We start from the raw sequence: 16,682 nt of genomic DNA on the forward strand, positions 1-16,682 counted from the left end.
TTCGTTTTTCATAATTGGCTACTTTGTGTACAATTGTGCTTTCTGCTGGAAATATTTTCAGCTATCACTTATAATAGATTTAAGCCAGTGATATACTTTGTTTCTTATAAGTATAATCAAGTTCATAATCAATTTCTGTAAGGGCTGGACCTTATTTTCAAAATATTAGCATCAGGATGACAAGTGTTGGCTTTAAAATTATTCTTTCTCTTTGTATGCATTTTATTCAGAAATATGTGCATTCTGATAGCTAATCTTTTGGTTCCCAATGCTAAAGATAGCTTAAAAGGTAATCAATGTCCCAAATTTTAAAATTAGTCTTCATAGGGATGGCTTTCCATCATTAGGTGAAGGTTATGATGTAATGAAGACTGATAACAAAAGTGGATAGACAAAAATGGCCTGTGCAGATTCAGAGTCACTTTACAAGAATAAGTTCATGGTGGAACTGAATCAGATCAAGTGAGTCAGAACCTGCGTGCTCTTAATGTATCCAAGAATTCTTGCAGCAGTAATGAAATTTTTCTAAGTTTTACAGAAGAGGTGAAGTACTTACCAATAGTTGAAAAATTAAAACCTATTTAGCAATATTTTATGGGCAGTGAAAAAAATTAAAGATCTTTTTCAATCTTAATATAATACTCTTGTATAAATGCTTTCATAAGTTTTTATTATAATCATAGAATCTATAGTTTAAAAACTGAATCAAACAATTTTGAAATTAAACTATGCTAAATTTCCATTTTAATGATAAAACATCAATTGGAGTGAGGTTAATGATCCATAAACTCTTAATTAAGTATCTTGTAATCCTTTAACATTTAGCCTTCAAGATATTTTAATGTTTTTCTAAAGACAGATTGCTCATAACGATGAAACAGATTTCTGAAAAGAAATGTTCAGATGTCTGAAATCTATGTCATATATAGTTCTCAGATATGCTTAGGTCACCATTTTAATGACTTTCACAAAGCATATTTCATTGAAAAATATAAAAAATTTATACTATTTAAATTTTTAGATTCTTGTCATAAAGGTTTAAGGAAAGGATAACCATAAGGTGATAAAGCATCCTATTTATGAGGTAACAATTGTTTGGTATGGCCTACGTAAGATGTACAGATTATTTTGTGTGGCAGAACATTCAGAAATACAATTATGTAAACATAAATGTATTCTTCTGAGTGCTTTTTTTCTTAGGTATTGATGCAAAAAGTTTCACGTAAGTTTTTATCAAATTAGTTTTAACCAGCGAAAACAGTGTAATAATATACTTTGCTGTTATTATTATCATGTAGTTGTTTTGCAAATGGAGTATATGTGATGATAGATTTGACTTCTAAATAACTGAAGAAGCAGAATGACTTAGTCCTGCAAAGTTACTAGTGAATATCTGAAGTACATTTTAGCAATATTTGATTAGAGTTAAAGCTGGACAAGCTGCTACTTCTTACTATGAAAATGAAATGATGGAACTTGGGTATATAAAAGCAGCATTGTCATTAAAAATTTTTTTTCAGAACTTGATTCCCTAATAAGGCGCTGTTTTTAGTGATCAGTTTGACGTTGATCCTTATCATACTGTTTTCCTTAAATGATGTTATATCACATTAATGAATACTATAAGAGAATCTAGAAGCTCTCCTGTAAAAATAACTTAAAATGACTCTTAAAACATAGCCAGGCAATTCAGCAAGTCAACATTAAAGCTGGAAAACCTCATGGTGCTGTAATGTAACTGTTCCCAAGAGATTTAATTTATAGAAAATGACCTAGCAGCCTCTTAAGTCACACGGAATCATGCACAGAAATACATAGCTGTTAAAAATACCTTGATATGTTATTGTGGTGGTAGATTTGTGTTTGCATGTATTTTTGTCTTTACATTCCAGAATACTGTGAATAATTTCTTACTGAGGCCAATATATAGACCCCTAGAAGTTTATGTTGAAGAGCCAAAGCATTTTTCTTCATGGAAGTTGCTTAAGACAGGATTTATCTTAAAAAAGTCTTTATGTGCTTCTCATTTTATACTTACAGTGTTACCTTATTTTAAATATACTTCTGTGTTAGTTAGCTTTTAAATTCCATTTGTGCTGTTCACACCTTGAAGAATTTGAATCTTGTATCAAAGGTTAATAACAAACTATTTTTTTTCTTACTCCCATCATTTACCTTTTTTTCAGTGGCCTGGTTTCTGTTTTCTTTCAGGTTTTATTCTTTTCCATATTTTTCTTACATGTAGTAAAGTTTACATTTCCTATTTAGTATGTTGGTAGACTTGGGGCTCTTTGTAATTTTTGGTTAACAGTTAAAATGATCTTAAATGAAAATACATAATTTATAATGGGTTGCCTTATTCATATATAAAGAATCTGGTTTATCCTTAACATATACAAACATAAATATGTTTGTATTTAATGTATTATAAGTTCCATTTATTTTATATTCTTGGCTTTAGTCGCTAATATCTATTGAGATACAGCAAGCATGAGTGTTTCCTCAAAATTTTTGGTTTAAAAGTATTATGTCATTAAGTGCCTACTATTTTATATGTGCATATTGACATTTGCATTCACCACATTTAAAAAGTGTTGTGACTTTAAAAAATAGTCAAAAGTCCATATGGTTTTTAAATAAGATAACAGTATATGTCTATTACTGATACTGAATATTTATCTTTAAATTTCAGATAAGCCTTTGAAAAAAAGAAAACAAGATTCTTACCCACAGGAGGCTGGGGGTGCTACAGGAGGTAATAGACCAGCTTCTCAGGAGACGGGTTCTACGGGAAATGGGTCAAGGCCAGCATTAATGGTTAGCATTGATCTTCATCAGGCAGGAAGAGTGGACTCTCAGGCTTCTGTAACTCAGGATTCAGACTCCATAAAAAAGCCTGAAGAAAACAAACAATGTAATGATGCACCTATTTCTGTTCTTCAGGAAGATATTATTGGAAATCTTAAATCTACACCAGAAAACCATCCTGAGACTCCTAAAAAAAAGTCTGATTCTGAGCTTTCAAAGAGTGAATTGAAACAAAATGAAAGTAGATTGGCAGAATCTAAACCAAATGAAAACAGATTGGTGGAGACAAAATCAAGTGAAAGTAAGTTAGAAACTAAAATTGAGACACAAACAGAGGAACCTAAACAGAATGAGAGCAGAACTACAGAATCCAAACAAAATGAGAACACCACAGCCGAGCCTAAACAGAATGAAAATAGACTGTCCGACACAAAACCAAATGACAGCAAACAAAATAATGGCAGATCAGAAACAAAGTCAAGACCTGAAACCCCAAAGCAAAAGGGTGAAAGCCGGCCTGAAACTCCAAAACAAAAGAGTGATGGGCATCCTGAAACCCCAAAGCAAAAGGGTGAAGGGCGGCCTGAAACTCCAAAGCAGAAAGGTGAGGGCCGACCTGAAACTCCAAAGCAAAAAAATGAAGGTCGGCCTGAAACACCAAAACATAGGCATGAAAATAGGAGGGATTCTGGAAAGCCATCAACAGAGAAAAAACCTGAAGTGTCTAAACATAAACAGGATATTAAATCTGATTCACCTCGGTTAAAATCAGAACGAGCTGAAGCCTTAAAGCAGAGACCTGATGGGCGATCTATTTCTGAGTCACTAAGACGTGACCATGATAGTAAACAAAAATCAGATGACAGGAGTGAATCAGAAAGACATCGGGGGGATCAGTCCAGGGTTCGAAGACCAGAAACATTAAGATCCTCTAGTAGAAATGAACATGGCATTAAATCTGATGGTTCAAAACCTGATAAACTAGAAAGAAAACACAGACATGAATCAGGGGACTCCAGAGAAAGACCATCTTCTGGGGAGCAAAAATCAAGGCCTGACAGTCCTCGTGTTAAACAAGGAGATTCCAATAAATCAAGAGCTGATAAGCCTGGTTTCAAATCACCAAATAGTAAAGATGACAAAAGGACAGAGGGTAACAAGAGTAAAGTAGACAGTAATAAAGCGCACCCTGATAATAAGGCAGAATTTCCAAGTTATTTGTTGGGGGGCAGGTCTGGTGCATTGAAAAATTTTGTCATTCCAAAAATCAAGAGGGATAAAGATGGCAATATTACTCAGGAGACAAAGAAAATGGAAATGAAAGGAGAGCAGAAAGACAAAGTAGAAAAAATGGGATTAGTCGAAGATCTAAATAAAGGAGCTAAGCCTGTAGTTGTCCTGCAGAAACTGTCTTTGGATGATGTTCAGAAATTTATTAAAGATAGAGAGGATAAGTCAAGAAGTTCCCTTAAACCTATCAAGAATAAACCATCAAAGTCAAATAAAGGTAAGAATAATTATACTGATATCGTTTGTATTCTAATCATTTTCCTTTAAGTTTTAGGGTTACTAAGGTTTAAGAAGAGGAACTGTACAGAAATTGAAACACTACATGAAAATATAACATTTATATAATACAATTGTTTTCAGTAATATAGACAAAAAGTTCTCAATGAAAATTCTTTTTCTCCCGCTCCTACTTGAACTACTTACCAAAGTCATAATTTTTGCTATTTGGTACACAGAGATAAGTCTTTTTGTTGTTTAGTTATTTTAAGTATTTTTGAAAGTTATTTGTTAATCAAGTGAATGATTAGAATGGATGTATTTAACAACCTTCTCAATAATTATTTTGACTGTAGAGGTACTCCATTCCATAAAGAGGTAATAAACTGACTGAATATTAATTTCTAACATCTCGGTTAAGCTATATGGTATATAAAAATCAGTTATAAATTCTTTTAAGAACATAAACTATCTCAATACTATTGTCTTACAGACTATCTCTGAGTTATTGATAGTTTGAATTTATATAGTTTAGAAACATATAAAAGGTTGTTTGTGGGGGAGGTGGTTAGTTACAAATGTTTTATTTTTCAAAATATATAGTTTTGCTCTTTCCTATGGAAAAGTAATAGGGAATGGTATTTACCTCAAATTGCAGTTTGTGAGATTTTTTTAGTATTTGGGGTTTTTTTGCATCATTGCTGAGTTAAATTCTCCAGTTACTTGAGTAGTAGTGTTTACAGGGGAGGAAAGTCTTAAGTGCTGAAAATACAGTGGTATTTGGTGCAGAAAATAGAATTTTGTGTTCCTTTGTATACTGTGTGTGTGTGTGTGTGTGTGTGTGTGTGTGTGTGTGTGTGTGTGTGTGTGTATTTATGATGCTTTGTGGCAAGACCTGTTAAGCCTATGCAATATAAATAGAGATAATAGTTCTTAAAGCAATAGAGAGGAAAGTTTATTTGATTTTTAAGTTCTTATTCTGCGAAAGAAGTTCATTAAGAGCTTAGATTTATGCTTGCTATAAATATATGGAACTCTAGAATTGTGCTGTCTAATATAGTCTTTAGCTTCTTTAGGCTATTTAAATTGAAATTAGTTTAAACTAGATAAAATAAAAAGTTCATTTCTTAGTAGCCCATGTGGCAAGTGGCTACCGTATTAACACAGATAGAGAACATTTGCATCATCACAGAAAGTTGCATTGTATATAGCACTGCAGTGTATTAGATACAGAAGGTGTAATGGTTATTTTTGTAAAATGCTACTGTACCTTGCCTATCAAAAACTTATTGAAAATATCATATTACTACTAAAGTCTATTAAAAAAAGTGACTTGTCATAACTAATCTATTTTTATTCTTGGTCTTCATTAATGTTTACTTTTCACTGTTAATTTATTTGGTTTTGTGTTTCAAAAATGAAAAAATTGTCTCTGAATTACTAATATTTGTACTCTTAGTGAAGCTTTTAGATTTTAAATTATGGAAATCAGACCTACAAAAATTAAGTCTTCAGTTTTAATTGTTTATTTAACTTGAGAACATCTTTTCAGAATTGTTTATGTAAAAGAGGTTGTTAGAATGTAGTGGTTAGCACTACAGTTGTTTTCTTTTAAATAAAGATTGTCTTTAAAAATTACCACTGAAATTTCGGGAGTGGCATGTATGTATATATGCTAAAATGTACAGTTATACAATTTTAGAAGAGTCAGATAGAAAGATGGAAAGTGGTACCCTCTTGTCCCTTTGATCTGAACCATCTTTTTTCTCCCCTGCCCTCTGTCAGCTTATGCTAGCCTTGCTTTCTAAGCTCTGTTTTAACAAAGAATCTTTACAACTGAACATCAATAAATGAATAAATCTCCTAATTAGTAACTGCTGTATTGTTTCCCATGGTGTTTTGACATGTAATTTCATTGCCTGTGAATGTAAACTTTTTAATACTAACCTATTTTTCTTGAAGTGTACTTTTAACACAAATATATATACTTGATATGTTCCTGTTAGTAAGTAGGCTATCTAGGTGTTTCTGTCAAAGAAGGGTGTTTTGTGTGTGTGCTTGTGCATGTATTTATATATATATGTATATATATATATATGTATATATATATATATATATATATATACACACACACACATTAATATATCTGCAATTATAAGTGGACCTTTTTATCAAAAATATTTCAGTGCTTAGATTCATTTCAGGATCCCATGTATATATTTTTTGGCTTTGTTTATACCTTAGAATTCATAGCTATTATTTTTTAGTAATGTATTCATTTTGGTTTTATTTTAGACCTCTGCTACTAAGTTAGCAATAGCAGAGATTTTTTTTTTTTTTAATTACAAGCATAGGAAGCACAGTTGTTGATTACTGACCCTTTGCAGTATGTATTAAGATTTTCTTTGGAGAGTCACAGAAAATCACCTATTCTGACATATTGGTGTTTTTCTAAGGAAAGGAATTAGACTGAATATTGCTGGGATACTTTTGTTAATTCCTAGGGCCAAAATTCTTGGTAGGCTTTTCTTTTTTGGACGAGCCATAAAATTTCATCTTTTAAATATTTTACCTGATGTCCATATTTAAAATATTCATTCTTTTTTTTTTTAAGGTTTTTATTGGGGAATTAAGGGATGGGAACAGCACTGGGGAATTGGGGGAAGGGGAACAGACAAGTTGCTGTCCTTTTGTTCTTCAGTCTAGTTGTGGAGGACATTGCTTCACTGGCCCAAGTTGGCACCATCATTGCGCTCTTCCCAGGCAGGCAGATCAGTTGCCGGCTTCTGGATGGCTGCTCACGCTGGCTGCTGGCTACATACAGTAGCCCATAGCAACCCACTGCAGCAGGGGCTGCAGCCTACCCTGTTTCCGGCAACTCACGGCAGAGGTCGAGCTGTTGTTCAGCATCTTAGCTGTAGAGGGCAGTGTCACTGGCCCTCATATGTGGGATCCGAACTGGGGCCCTCTGGTGTCCCAAGCCAGCTCTTAACCAGCGCGCCACTTGGCCGGCCCTAAAGTATTCATTCTTTAGGTTAACTTGAAATTTGTTGAATATGCTTTAAGTTGGTAAATTTTGAATGGTAGGAGTATAGATTTATGATTCCTAGCATACGTTTCCTATTTTTGCCTTCTGTGTGAACATGCTATTGGGTTGTTGGAAAAGTCATGACGTATTTTTTCTGTCTTTCATTGCAAAAATGCGTCATGACTTTTCCGACAACCCAATAAATGTAAAGTGACATTGTTACATTTGATTTAATTACTGTGGGGTATTTGTATATCCCTAGTACCTAACATAATGTGTAGTACATAATAAAAAATATTAAATGCCTATTTAATAAGTAGAGACTACATTGCCACCATGTTCAGAAAAGGTTTTTATGTGCGATTAAAATTGTTTTCATCTTTTATGTTTCCGCCAATAGACCCTAGCTCTAGAGCTACATAATATTCAATATCCTGTTCCCTAAACTTTGTAATAACTTTTCACACTCAACTACCTAGTTTTTGTTAACATCCAAAGGAGACCTACTCATTCAAGTCTAATTTATCTTTTACCTTTATTTTGCTCTATAGCTATTACACGATTGGCTCATTAACAGTTCTATTCCCATCCTGCTTCTCTCATCTTCCCAGTCTTCTACCATCACCTTGTTTCTTCCTTGCCAAGTGAGGGCATAGAGGTGGGGAACTAACATAACCTTTGTAAAACCTCTTAAATTTTTTAAATATCTTCTGTCTATTACAGTATACTTCAGTCAATGTATTAAATCTAAAAATAATATCTTTATTAAAATATTTTTACTCAGAGTATTATTCTAATATACCCTAATGTACGGTATGTCTCCAAGTTAAAATAAAGTTAGGAGATGTTTAAAACTGGCATGATCATCAGCTAACATGCCTTATGTGATGTTAACAGCTTAGTATCAGTAATTACGCATTAGTAATTTGATTTTGATTTTTTTACAATTCTAGAGTGGTGTCTCAAAATAGCTTAGCTTTATATCTCAGGAAATCAATTTTTCTTCTTCCTCCCCCTACTTCCTCCCACCTAGTGTATCGTTTTCAGTCATTTGCACTCACTGCTTTCAAGAAATAACCTATATCATCTGTTATTTGAGATCAAGGCCTTTAAACTAAAGGTAAAACAGTTACTGAAAATGTTCTTCACTGGGAATGGACTTAATCCAACAGCTCTAATAGTCAACAGTGTTTGAACTATAGTGCTCATTTGATTAGTTAATGATTGCAGTCATTATTAGGGGCAGTTATTTCACCTCAGTTGTTATTATAGCAGTTACACTACCAAATGTTGATCACTAAAATACATTAGCTAGTTGCCTTTTATGTAGCTCTGAATAGTCTAGTTGGATTATGTTTAGAACTTTAGCCTTCTGTAAATTTGAGCGAAAGTACTGTTTCTGAGAGTGAATTTTTGGCATAGTTTATGAATTCCTAAGTTGAAGAATTCTTGGTCAAGTAGATATATGATAATATTCAGAATCTTTAATAATGCTGCAATGGAAATTTATTTTGGTTCATTTGATCAGTTTTATAAAATACTTTTCTAAAAATCTCAAGTTTTCATTTTCTGTAAAGACTTGACTATCAGTGATATCTTCAAGGGAGTATTTGGAGAAGATTTATTATAGAAATTGGGTTAATATATACCTAGCTGTTGTGATTTTAGAGCAGTATTTTAAAATTTTTGTCCATGATTTTTATCCATAGAATTTTTTTGCTCCAGAATTAAAGAGATTTGTTAGGTAAAAATTTTTTCATAAAAATTAAATGTATTTAAAGTTTGCTAGTAGTATTTTCTCTCCTTTCCATTCCATATCTCACACCAGTCCAAGGACATAGCTTCTGTAAGGCTTTCCTATTTGTAGAAATAAGTATATGATTGAGGGGTGATATGATAGCAAATAATTAATTCTGAGAGAACCTACTCCTATTTATGAAGACATAGTCATTACTCTAACATACTGAATTCCCTCTTCTAAAGAAGTTACTGAAATTCTCTCCTATAAGACCTTGATACAGATATTAAGATAATAAATACTTCATACTTATAACATATCATAGTATATTGATGTAATATTTCTATAGTAACAGTAAGGTAATATTATGTAGTGTAATGTATCCTAGTATAGTATAATATCAAGTAGGTATTCATTATCTTAGTATCTGTTTCAAGGTCTTGTAGGAGAGAGTTTCAGTAATTTTAGAATTCAGCATCCCATTCAGAGAGAATTCAGTATGTTAGAGTAATAGTATATAATATATACAATATACAGTACATGTAACACATACTATAATATAATATAATACAATATACAGATGACCTTTGAACAAAGTGGGGGTTAGGGGCGCCAACCTCCCACGCAGTCGAAAATTCACATATAACTACAGTCCACCCTCCACATGCAGATTCCCAGCCATGGAGTTGACTCTTGAGGAACACGGGTTTGAACTGTGTTGTTCAAGGGTCAGCTGTAATAAGGACTTTTTAATATGGGTCCTTTCCTCCACCCACAAGATTTAGCATTCTCTGACATCTATTGTACTAACTTGAAATTCTTCATTAAGCCTAATATAAACTGTAGTACAGAGAGCACTGAAATCAGCCTTGAATAAATCATAGCCTTTCAAAACCTTGGTTTATTTCACTTTTAAAATGGAGAAACCAATTTCCTTTCTACTTTATACAGTTATGAGGACCAAAATGATCCTTATAGTTAGAGCTAGAATTTGTCAATTTTTTAATATAAAGAAATGCAGTCCTCCCATTGAATTTATTTAATAAATTGTTGAAAAGTCTTTTATGTATATATACTTTATATTTAGTGTGTATTTGAAGACATTGCTGCCATCATTTATTTCTAGTTTTATTGAGGTAATTAACATATAACATTTATTAATTTAAAGTGTACAAAATAATGATTTGATATGTATATGTATTGTGAAATGATTACCACAATGAGTTCAGTTAGCATTGAACACCTTACTAGTTGTAATTTTTTTCTTGTGATTATAACTTTTAAGATGTTCCCTCTTAGCAGATTTCAAATATACAATACAGTGTTATAAACTGTAGTCACCATTCTGTACTTTACATCCCCAAAATTTATTTATCTATACTAATCACTGAAACTTTGTACCTTTTGATTACCTTGATCCATTTCACCCAACACCTACCCCTCACCTCTGGCAACCACCTGTCCTCTGTTTCTTTTAGTTCAGATCTTTTTAGATTCCACATGTGAGATATACAGTATTTGTCTATCTCTGTCTGAATTATTTCTCTTAGCATAATGCCCCCAGGGTCTATTTATGTTGTCACAGGTGGCAGAATTCCTTCTTTTTTTATGGCTGAATAATATTCCATTTTGTGTGTGTGTGTGTGTGTGTGTGTGTGTGTGTGTGTGTGTGTGTGTGTGTGTGTCACATTTTCTTTATCCATTTATTCACCAATGTACTAAACAACTTAGGTTGTTTCCAAGTCTTGGCTATTGTAAATAATGCTTTAAGGGCTATGGGGGACAGATGTCTTTTCAAGATTGTGATTTTGTCTCCTTCGGATAAATACCCAGAAGTGGAATTACCTGAACATACAGTAGTTTTATTTTAATTTTTTGAGAAACCTTCATACTGTTTCCATAGTGGCTGTACCAATTTACATTTCCACAAAACAATTCAGAAGGGTTCCCTTTTATCCACACCCTGGCCGATACTTGTTATTTATTGTCTTTTTTATTATAATAGCCATTATAACAGTGTGTGGTGATACCCCATGGTTTTGATTTGCATCTCCCTGATGATTAGTGATGTTTGAGCACCTTTTCATATTTGTTGGCCATCCGTATGTCTTCTTTGGAAAATGTTTATTCAGATTCTCTGCCCATTTTTTAACTGGATTGTTTGGGGTTTTTTTACTATTGAATTGTATGAGTTCCTTAATATATTTCAGATATTAACCTTTTACCAGATACATGATTTGCAGATATTTTCTCCCATTTGGTATGTTTCCTTTTATCTTGTTGATTATTTCCTTTGCAGAAGCTTTTTAGTTTGCTGTAGTTCCACTTGTTTATTTTTGCTTTTGTTGCCTTTGCTTTTGGTGTCAAATCCAAAAAAATCATTGGTAAGACTGTTGTCAAGGAACTTAATGTCTGTGTTTCCTTCTAGGAGTTATATGGTTTCAGGTCTTACAGTCAAATCTTTATTTTGAGTTGATTTTTGTGTATGGTGTAAGAGAATGGTCCAGTTTCATTCTTTTACATTGTGTCTGTTTTACAGTTTCTCCAGCACCATTTATTGAAATGACTATCCTTTCCCCAGTGAATATTCTTGGCTCCTTTTTTGTAAATTAATTGACCATGTATCTGTGGGTTTATTTCTGGACTCCTCATTCTGTTCCGTTGGTCTATGTGTCTGTTTTTATGCCAGTACCATACTATTTTGATAACTACAGCTTTTTAAATATAGTTTGAAATCAGAAAGTGGGAAGCTCCGGTTTGTTCTTCTTTCTTAAGATTTTTTGGGTATTTGGCTGTTTTATGATTCTATACAAACATTAGGATTGCTTTACTTCTGTGAAAAAAATGCCATGAAATTTGGTTGGAATAGCATTGAATCTGTAGATTGCTTTGGGTAGTACGGACATTTTAACAATAATAATTTTTTCAATCCATGAGCATGAAGTCCCTTTCCATTTATTTGTGTCTTCAGTTTCTTTCATCAGGTCTTAGAATTTTCAGTATACACATCCTTCACCTTGGTTAAACTTATTCCTGTTTTATTATTTTGATGCAGTTATAATTGGGATTGTTTTCTTAATTTCTTTTTCTGATAGTTCATTGTTAGTGTATCAAAACGTAACTGATTTTTATATATTGATTTTGTATCCTACAACTTTACTGGCTTTGTTTATTAGCTCTAGCAGTTTTTTTGTGGAATCTTTAGGGTTTTCCATGTATAATGTCATCTGTATGTAGAGACATTTTACTTCTTTCTTTCTGATTTGGATGCCTTTTATTTTTTTCTCTTGTTTAATTGCTCTGGCAACAACTTCTATTACTATGTTCAATAGCATAGTACTAGGCAAGAGTGGTCATCCTTATCTTGTTCATGATCTTAAAAGAAAGCCTTTCATCTTTTCACTATTGAGTATGATGTCAACTGTGGGCTTTTCATATATATAGTCTTTATTATGTTAAGGTTTGTTCCCTTTGTACCTAGTTTGTTTATAGGGGTTTTTTTTAATCATGAATGGATCTTGTATTTTGTCAAATGCTTTTTCTGCATTTATGATATGATCATATGATTTCCGTTCTTCATTTTGTTAAGGTGGTGTATCACAGTGATTGATTGATTTGCAGATATTGAACCAGCCTTGTATCCCTGAAATAAATTCCACTTAATCATGGTGTATGATCTTTTTTTTTTCTTTTTTTTGCTTATATAATTTTACTTGGGGGATCTTCTTTTTTTATTTTTTTCAATTACAATTGGCAGTCAATATTGTATTAGTTTCAGGTGTACAGCATAGTTAGCCCTTTATACGATTTACAAAATGATTTCCCCGTAAATCTAGTATGCACCTGGCACCGTACATAATTATTACAATATTATTTACTATATTCCTTATGCTATACTTTACATCCCCGTGCCTGTTTTGTAACTACCAACTTGTACTTCATAGTCCTTCACCTTGATCCCTTTAATGTATTGTTAAATTTAGTTTGCTGATATTTTGTTGAGGGCTTTTGGATCTATGTTCCTCAGAGAAATAAGCCTGTAATTTTCTTTTTTTGTGGTGTCCTTGTCTTGTTTTGCTATGGGAATAATGCTGGCTTTGTAAAATGAGTTTGGAGGTGTTACCTCCACTTCCTTTTTTGAAAGAGTTTGAGAAGAATTGATATTAATTCTTCTTTAAATGTTTGGTAGAGTTAAACGTTGAAGCTACCTTGTCCTGGGCTTTTCTTTGTTGAGAGGTTTTTTTATTATTAATCCAGTGTCCTTGTAATTTGTTCAGATTTTTTATTTCTTCATGATTCAATCTTGGTAAGTTGTACAATATATTTTTATGAATTTTATCCATTTCTTTTAGGTTGTCCCATTTGTTGTTGTATAATTGCTCATAGTAGTCTCTTATGACCCTTTGTATTTGTGTGGCATCAATTGTAATGTCTCTTTTATTTACAATTTTATTTATTTGAGTTCTCTTTCATTTTTTTAGTAAGTCTAGCTAAAGGTTTGTCCATTTTATCTTTTAAAAAGATCTTCGTTGCACTGATCTTTTTTATTCTCTTTTTAGTCTTTTATTTATTTCTACTCTTATCTTTGTTATTTCCTTTCTTCTATTAACTTTGGGCTTAGTTTGATTTTTCGTAATTCCTTGAGGTGTAAAATTAGGTTGTGTTCTGCCTTTTATTTTCTCACTGTGTATGTATATCAAGGACAGGATCAATTGATCCTTCTTACTTTCTATATTAAGTAGTAATAAATTGTCATTTATATAATAAACTTCCTAGAAAGCATGTTTCTTTTTATAGTTCTTCCTCATAGTGATTTGATAACTGCACATTGATGAAATTTTTGTAGTGTTAATGTCAATATCATAACTGGTACTTAAAACCAGGTATTTCTGAAAATCTTTTATTTTTCCTGCTTCATTTGTAGCAGCATTCCTTCATTGATTATAAACCAACTCTTTGGTATTTTGTCTTCATTAAATATACCAATTTGCAATGACCTGACTGTACAGAATATAACTATATAGGGTTAGCACTTTTAAAGTGGGAGGCACTGGTTCCATTTTGAATAAAGTATGACATGACATGATATAGATCAGGGGTCCACAAACTTATTCTGTAAAGGCCCAGGTAGTAAATATTCTTGGCTTTATTAGCCACTTGTCTCTAACATTGTGGTACAAAAGAAACCATAGACAATGTGTAAATGGTTGTGTCACTGTATTCCAATAAAATTTTATATATAAAAACAGATAGTGGGGCAAGTTTCACTGTGCAGGCTGTAGTTTGCTGAGCCTGATAGAAAGTTGAAATTTTATATAGGTGGATCTGACAACTAGATTGTTAATTCTGTAGAAAACGAGACCTAAAATTTGCATTTCCCACTGCTATTTAAGTATTTTTAATCTGTCTGTAAAAAGACTGATACAGTTTTATTTTTCTAGTTTTTATCCAGTATTTATAAATATAGTATGAAATTAGCCAAATATGTATTAGAGGATATTTAATATTTGTGAATACTTATTTACATGTAGTGGGGTTATATATATTATCACATATTAATAAATTAATATGTAATTGATTTATTTAATACAAATATATAACAAATATATACAGATTTAAATTGCCTTTAAAATATGTTATACTTGTCACATGTCAATTATGAAATTTTTTCTGTACTTTTTACTTTATGGGTAAACTTTTTTATAATTATCAATATAGAACAACTAAAAACTGCTTACAGGATTTTAAAAAGAATGTTCAGCTGGAAAAGTTTCTTGGAAGACCACATTCTAATCATTGCCCTAAGCATTCAATATTTTTGGCCACCTTCAACATTCCATACAGTCTGCTAGATGCTGCAAACAACACAGTCTATGACTTTATCAAGTTTATGATCTTGTGGAGAATATGGTTAACTAAAGATACAGTGACAGTGCTATACTAAAGAAAAGGGTGCTGTGTGAAAACAAAGGACTAGGGGATCACATTTTTTTTAACAAGGGCAGAAGGAAAAAGCACAGTAAGTTTAGAAAACTTAAACATTTGACTCATTTATAGTACAATGTGGAAGAAGTAACGTAAGACTAGATTAGTTAAAATTAAACATTGTTTTACAGCCATGCGTAGGTAGTAAGAATGTAATCAGAAAATATGTCATTTCTTGCACTGTTAGAAAATGTTTTTCTGGAATATAAAATAGATGTTGCTAAAATTCTCTACATATTCAGCCTAATGTAATAGTAGTCAGTTGAGTAGTAGCTAATAATATAATTTAATACTTGATAAGATTGATTAAAATACTTAAATAACAAATATCAACATGTGAATTTTTTTGTCCTTGATTCCATATTTTTAGTTTCTATATGCTCTTAACATGTTACATAGGTAATAATATTTTGAGCTAAATATTCCTTTCTAAAGTTTGATATGATAATTACATAATAGTGAGGTTAACAGTTTTCAAAAATGAGGGCCGGCCAAGTGGCTCAGTTGGTTAAGAGCTCACTTAAGAGTGTGAGCTCTGAGCAACAGCAGTTCGATACCCGGCCCAAGCTGAGCTGCCAAAAGGTGGCAGGATGGCTCTGCTAAAAAAACAAAACAAAACAAACAATTTTCAAAAATGATCAAATTCATAATACTGTTCTCCCATACCTTTCATATAGACATATCAAATAGTTCTTAGAAGACTTCCTTCCCTTCCAACCCATGTCACAAATTATTACTAGAGTAACATTTCTGAACCACATTCTGATTCTGTCACTCCTCAAAAAGACTATAATATATGATGAACCTTACCTACTTTTATAGGCTTACCTATTTCTTCTCTCTATTAAATACCTTGTTCTGCCCAGAGCAGACTACTCAGATTTCCCCAAACTTAACACCTCCTGGTTACCAACTCCTATTTCTTTGCTCCTGTCCTGCATCCGCTCCCCTCCCCCGTCCCACCACTTCATCTTTGTTGAAAACCCACTGCTTTCATGAAATATCTCCTGATCCTTCACACATTATCATTGACCTTTTTTTTTGTTTCCCTAAAATGTATCTTGTATTTCTTTAGGAAAATTCATCTCTTACATTAGTATAATGTTTACATTGATTTCCTTTGACTCCTATTACAAATACATAGTACAACATGATATACCTATTATTTTGCATTCTGTTTTCTTCACAGCTACTATCTCTTTATCAACATAGTTCATAATTATCTTTAATGTGTGATCTTCTACTGGGTTCCCCTGTGGTTGACATTTTGGTGTTACAATAGATAAAAGATCTAAACATCTTCATAGAGCTTTTATTTTGTTGTATAAGTTTCCTTGGGATGAATTTCCACGAATAGTATATATGAGTTAAAGGGTTTGAACACCATTTGCTACACAGCAAATACACAGTGCATTTTTTCTACACTTTTAGCAGAGACTGAGTATACACATTTCAGCAAATTACAAGCAGACCTGCAGAACTCAGACGCAAAGCCTGGCTCATTTCATATCATCTCCAACAGCCTTATGCATAGCAGTTAACTCCTAAAGGCATTGTGCTGTAAAGCATCATGGAAAACTTGATATTTTCAAAATGATCATGAGGCAAGAAGTTGCT

At 32.4% G+C, this 16,682-nt stretch overlaps 1 protein-coding gene across 2 annotated transcripts in view; it reads left to right on the forward strand.

Annotated features, from left to right (window-relative positions):
* Window positions 1–16,682, forward strand: part of NIPBL (NIPBL cohesin loading factor) — a 191,280-nt gene that overhangs the window by 108,249 nt on the left and 66,349 nt on the right. For both annotated transcript variants that reach the window (XM_019650739.1, XM_019650740.1), the window contains exon 10: window positions 2,693–4,315. In XM_019650739.1, coding sequence (XP_019506284.1) covers window positions 2,693–4,315 — 1,623 coding nt within the window. The remainder of the gene's footprint in view (window positions 1–2,692; window positions 4,316–16,682) is intronic.

The sequence above is a fragment of the Hipposideros armiger genome, unplaced genomic scaffold, assembly GCF_001890085.2.
Source record: "Hipposideros armiger isolate ML-2016 unplaced genomic scaffold, ASM189008v1 scaffold_146, whole genome shotgun sequence".
In the NCBI taxonomy this organism is placed as follows: domain Eukaryota; kingdom Metazoa; phylum Chordata; class Mammalia; order Chiroptera; family Hipposideridae; genus Hipposideros; species Hipposideros armiger.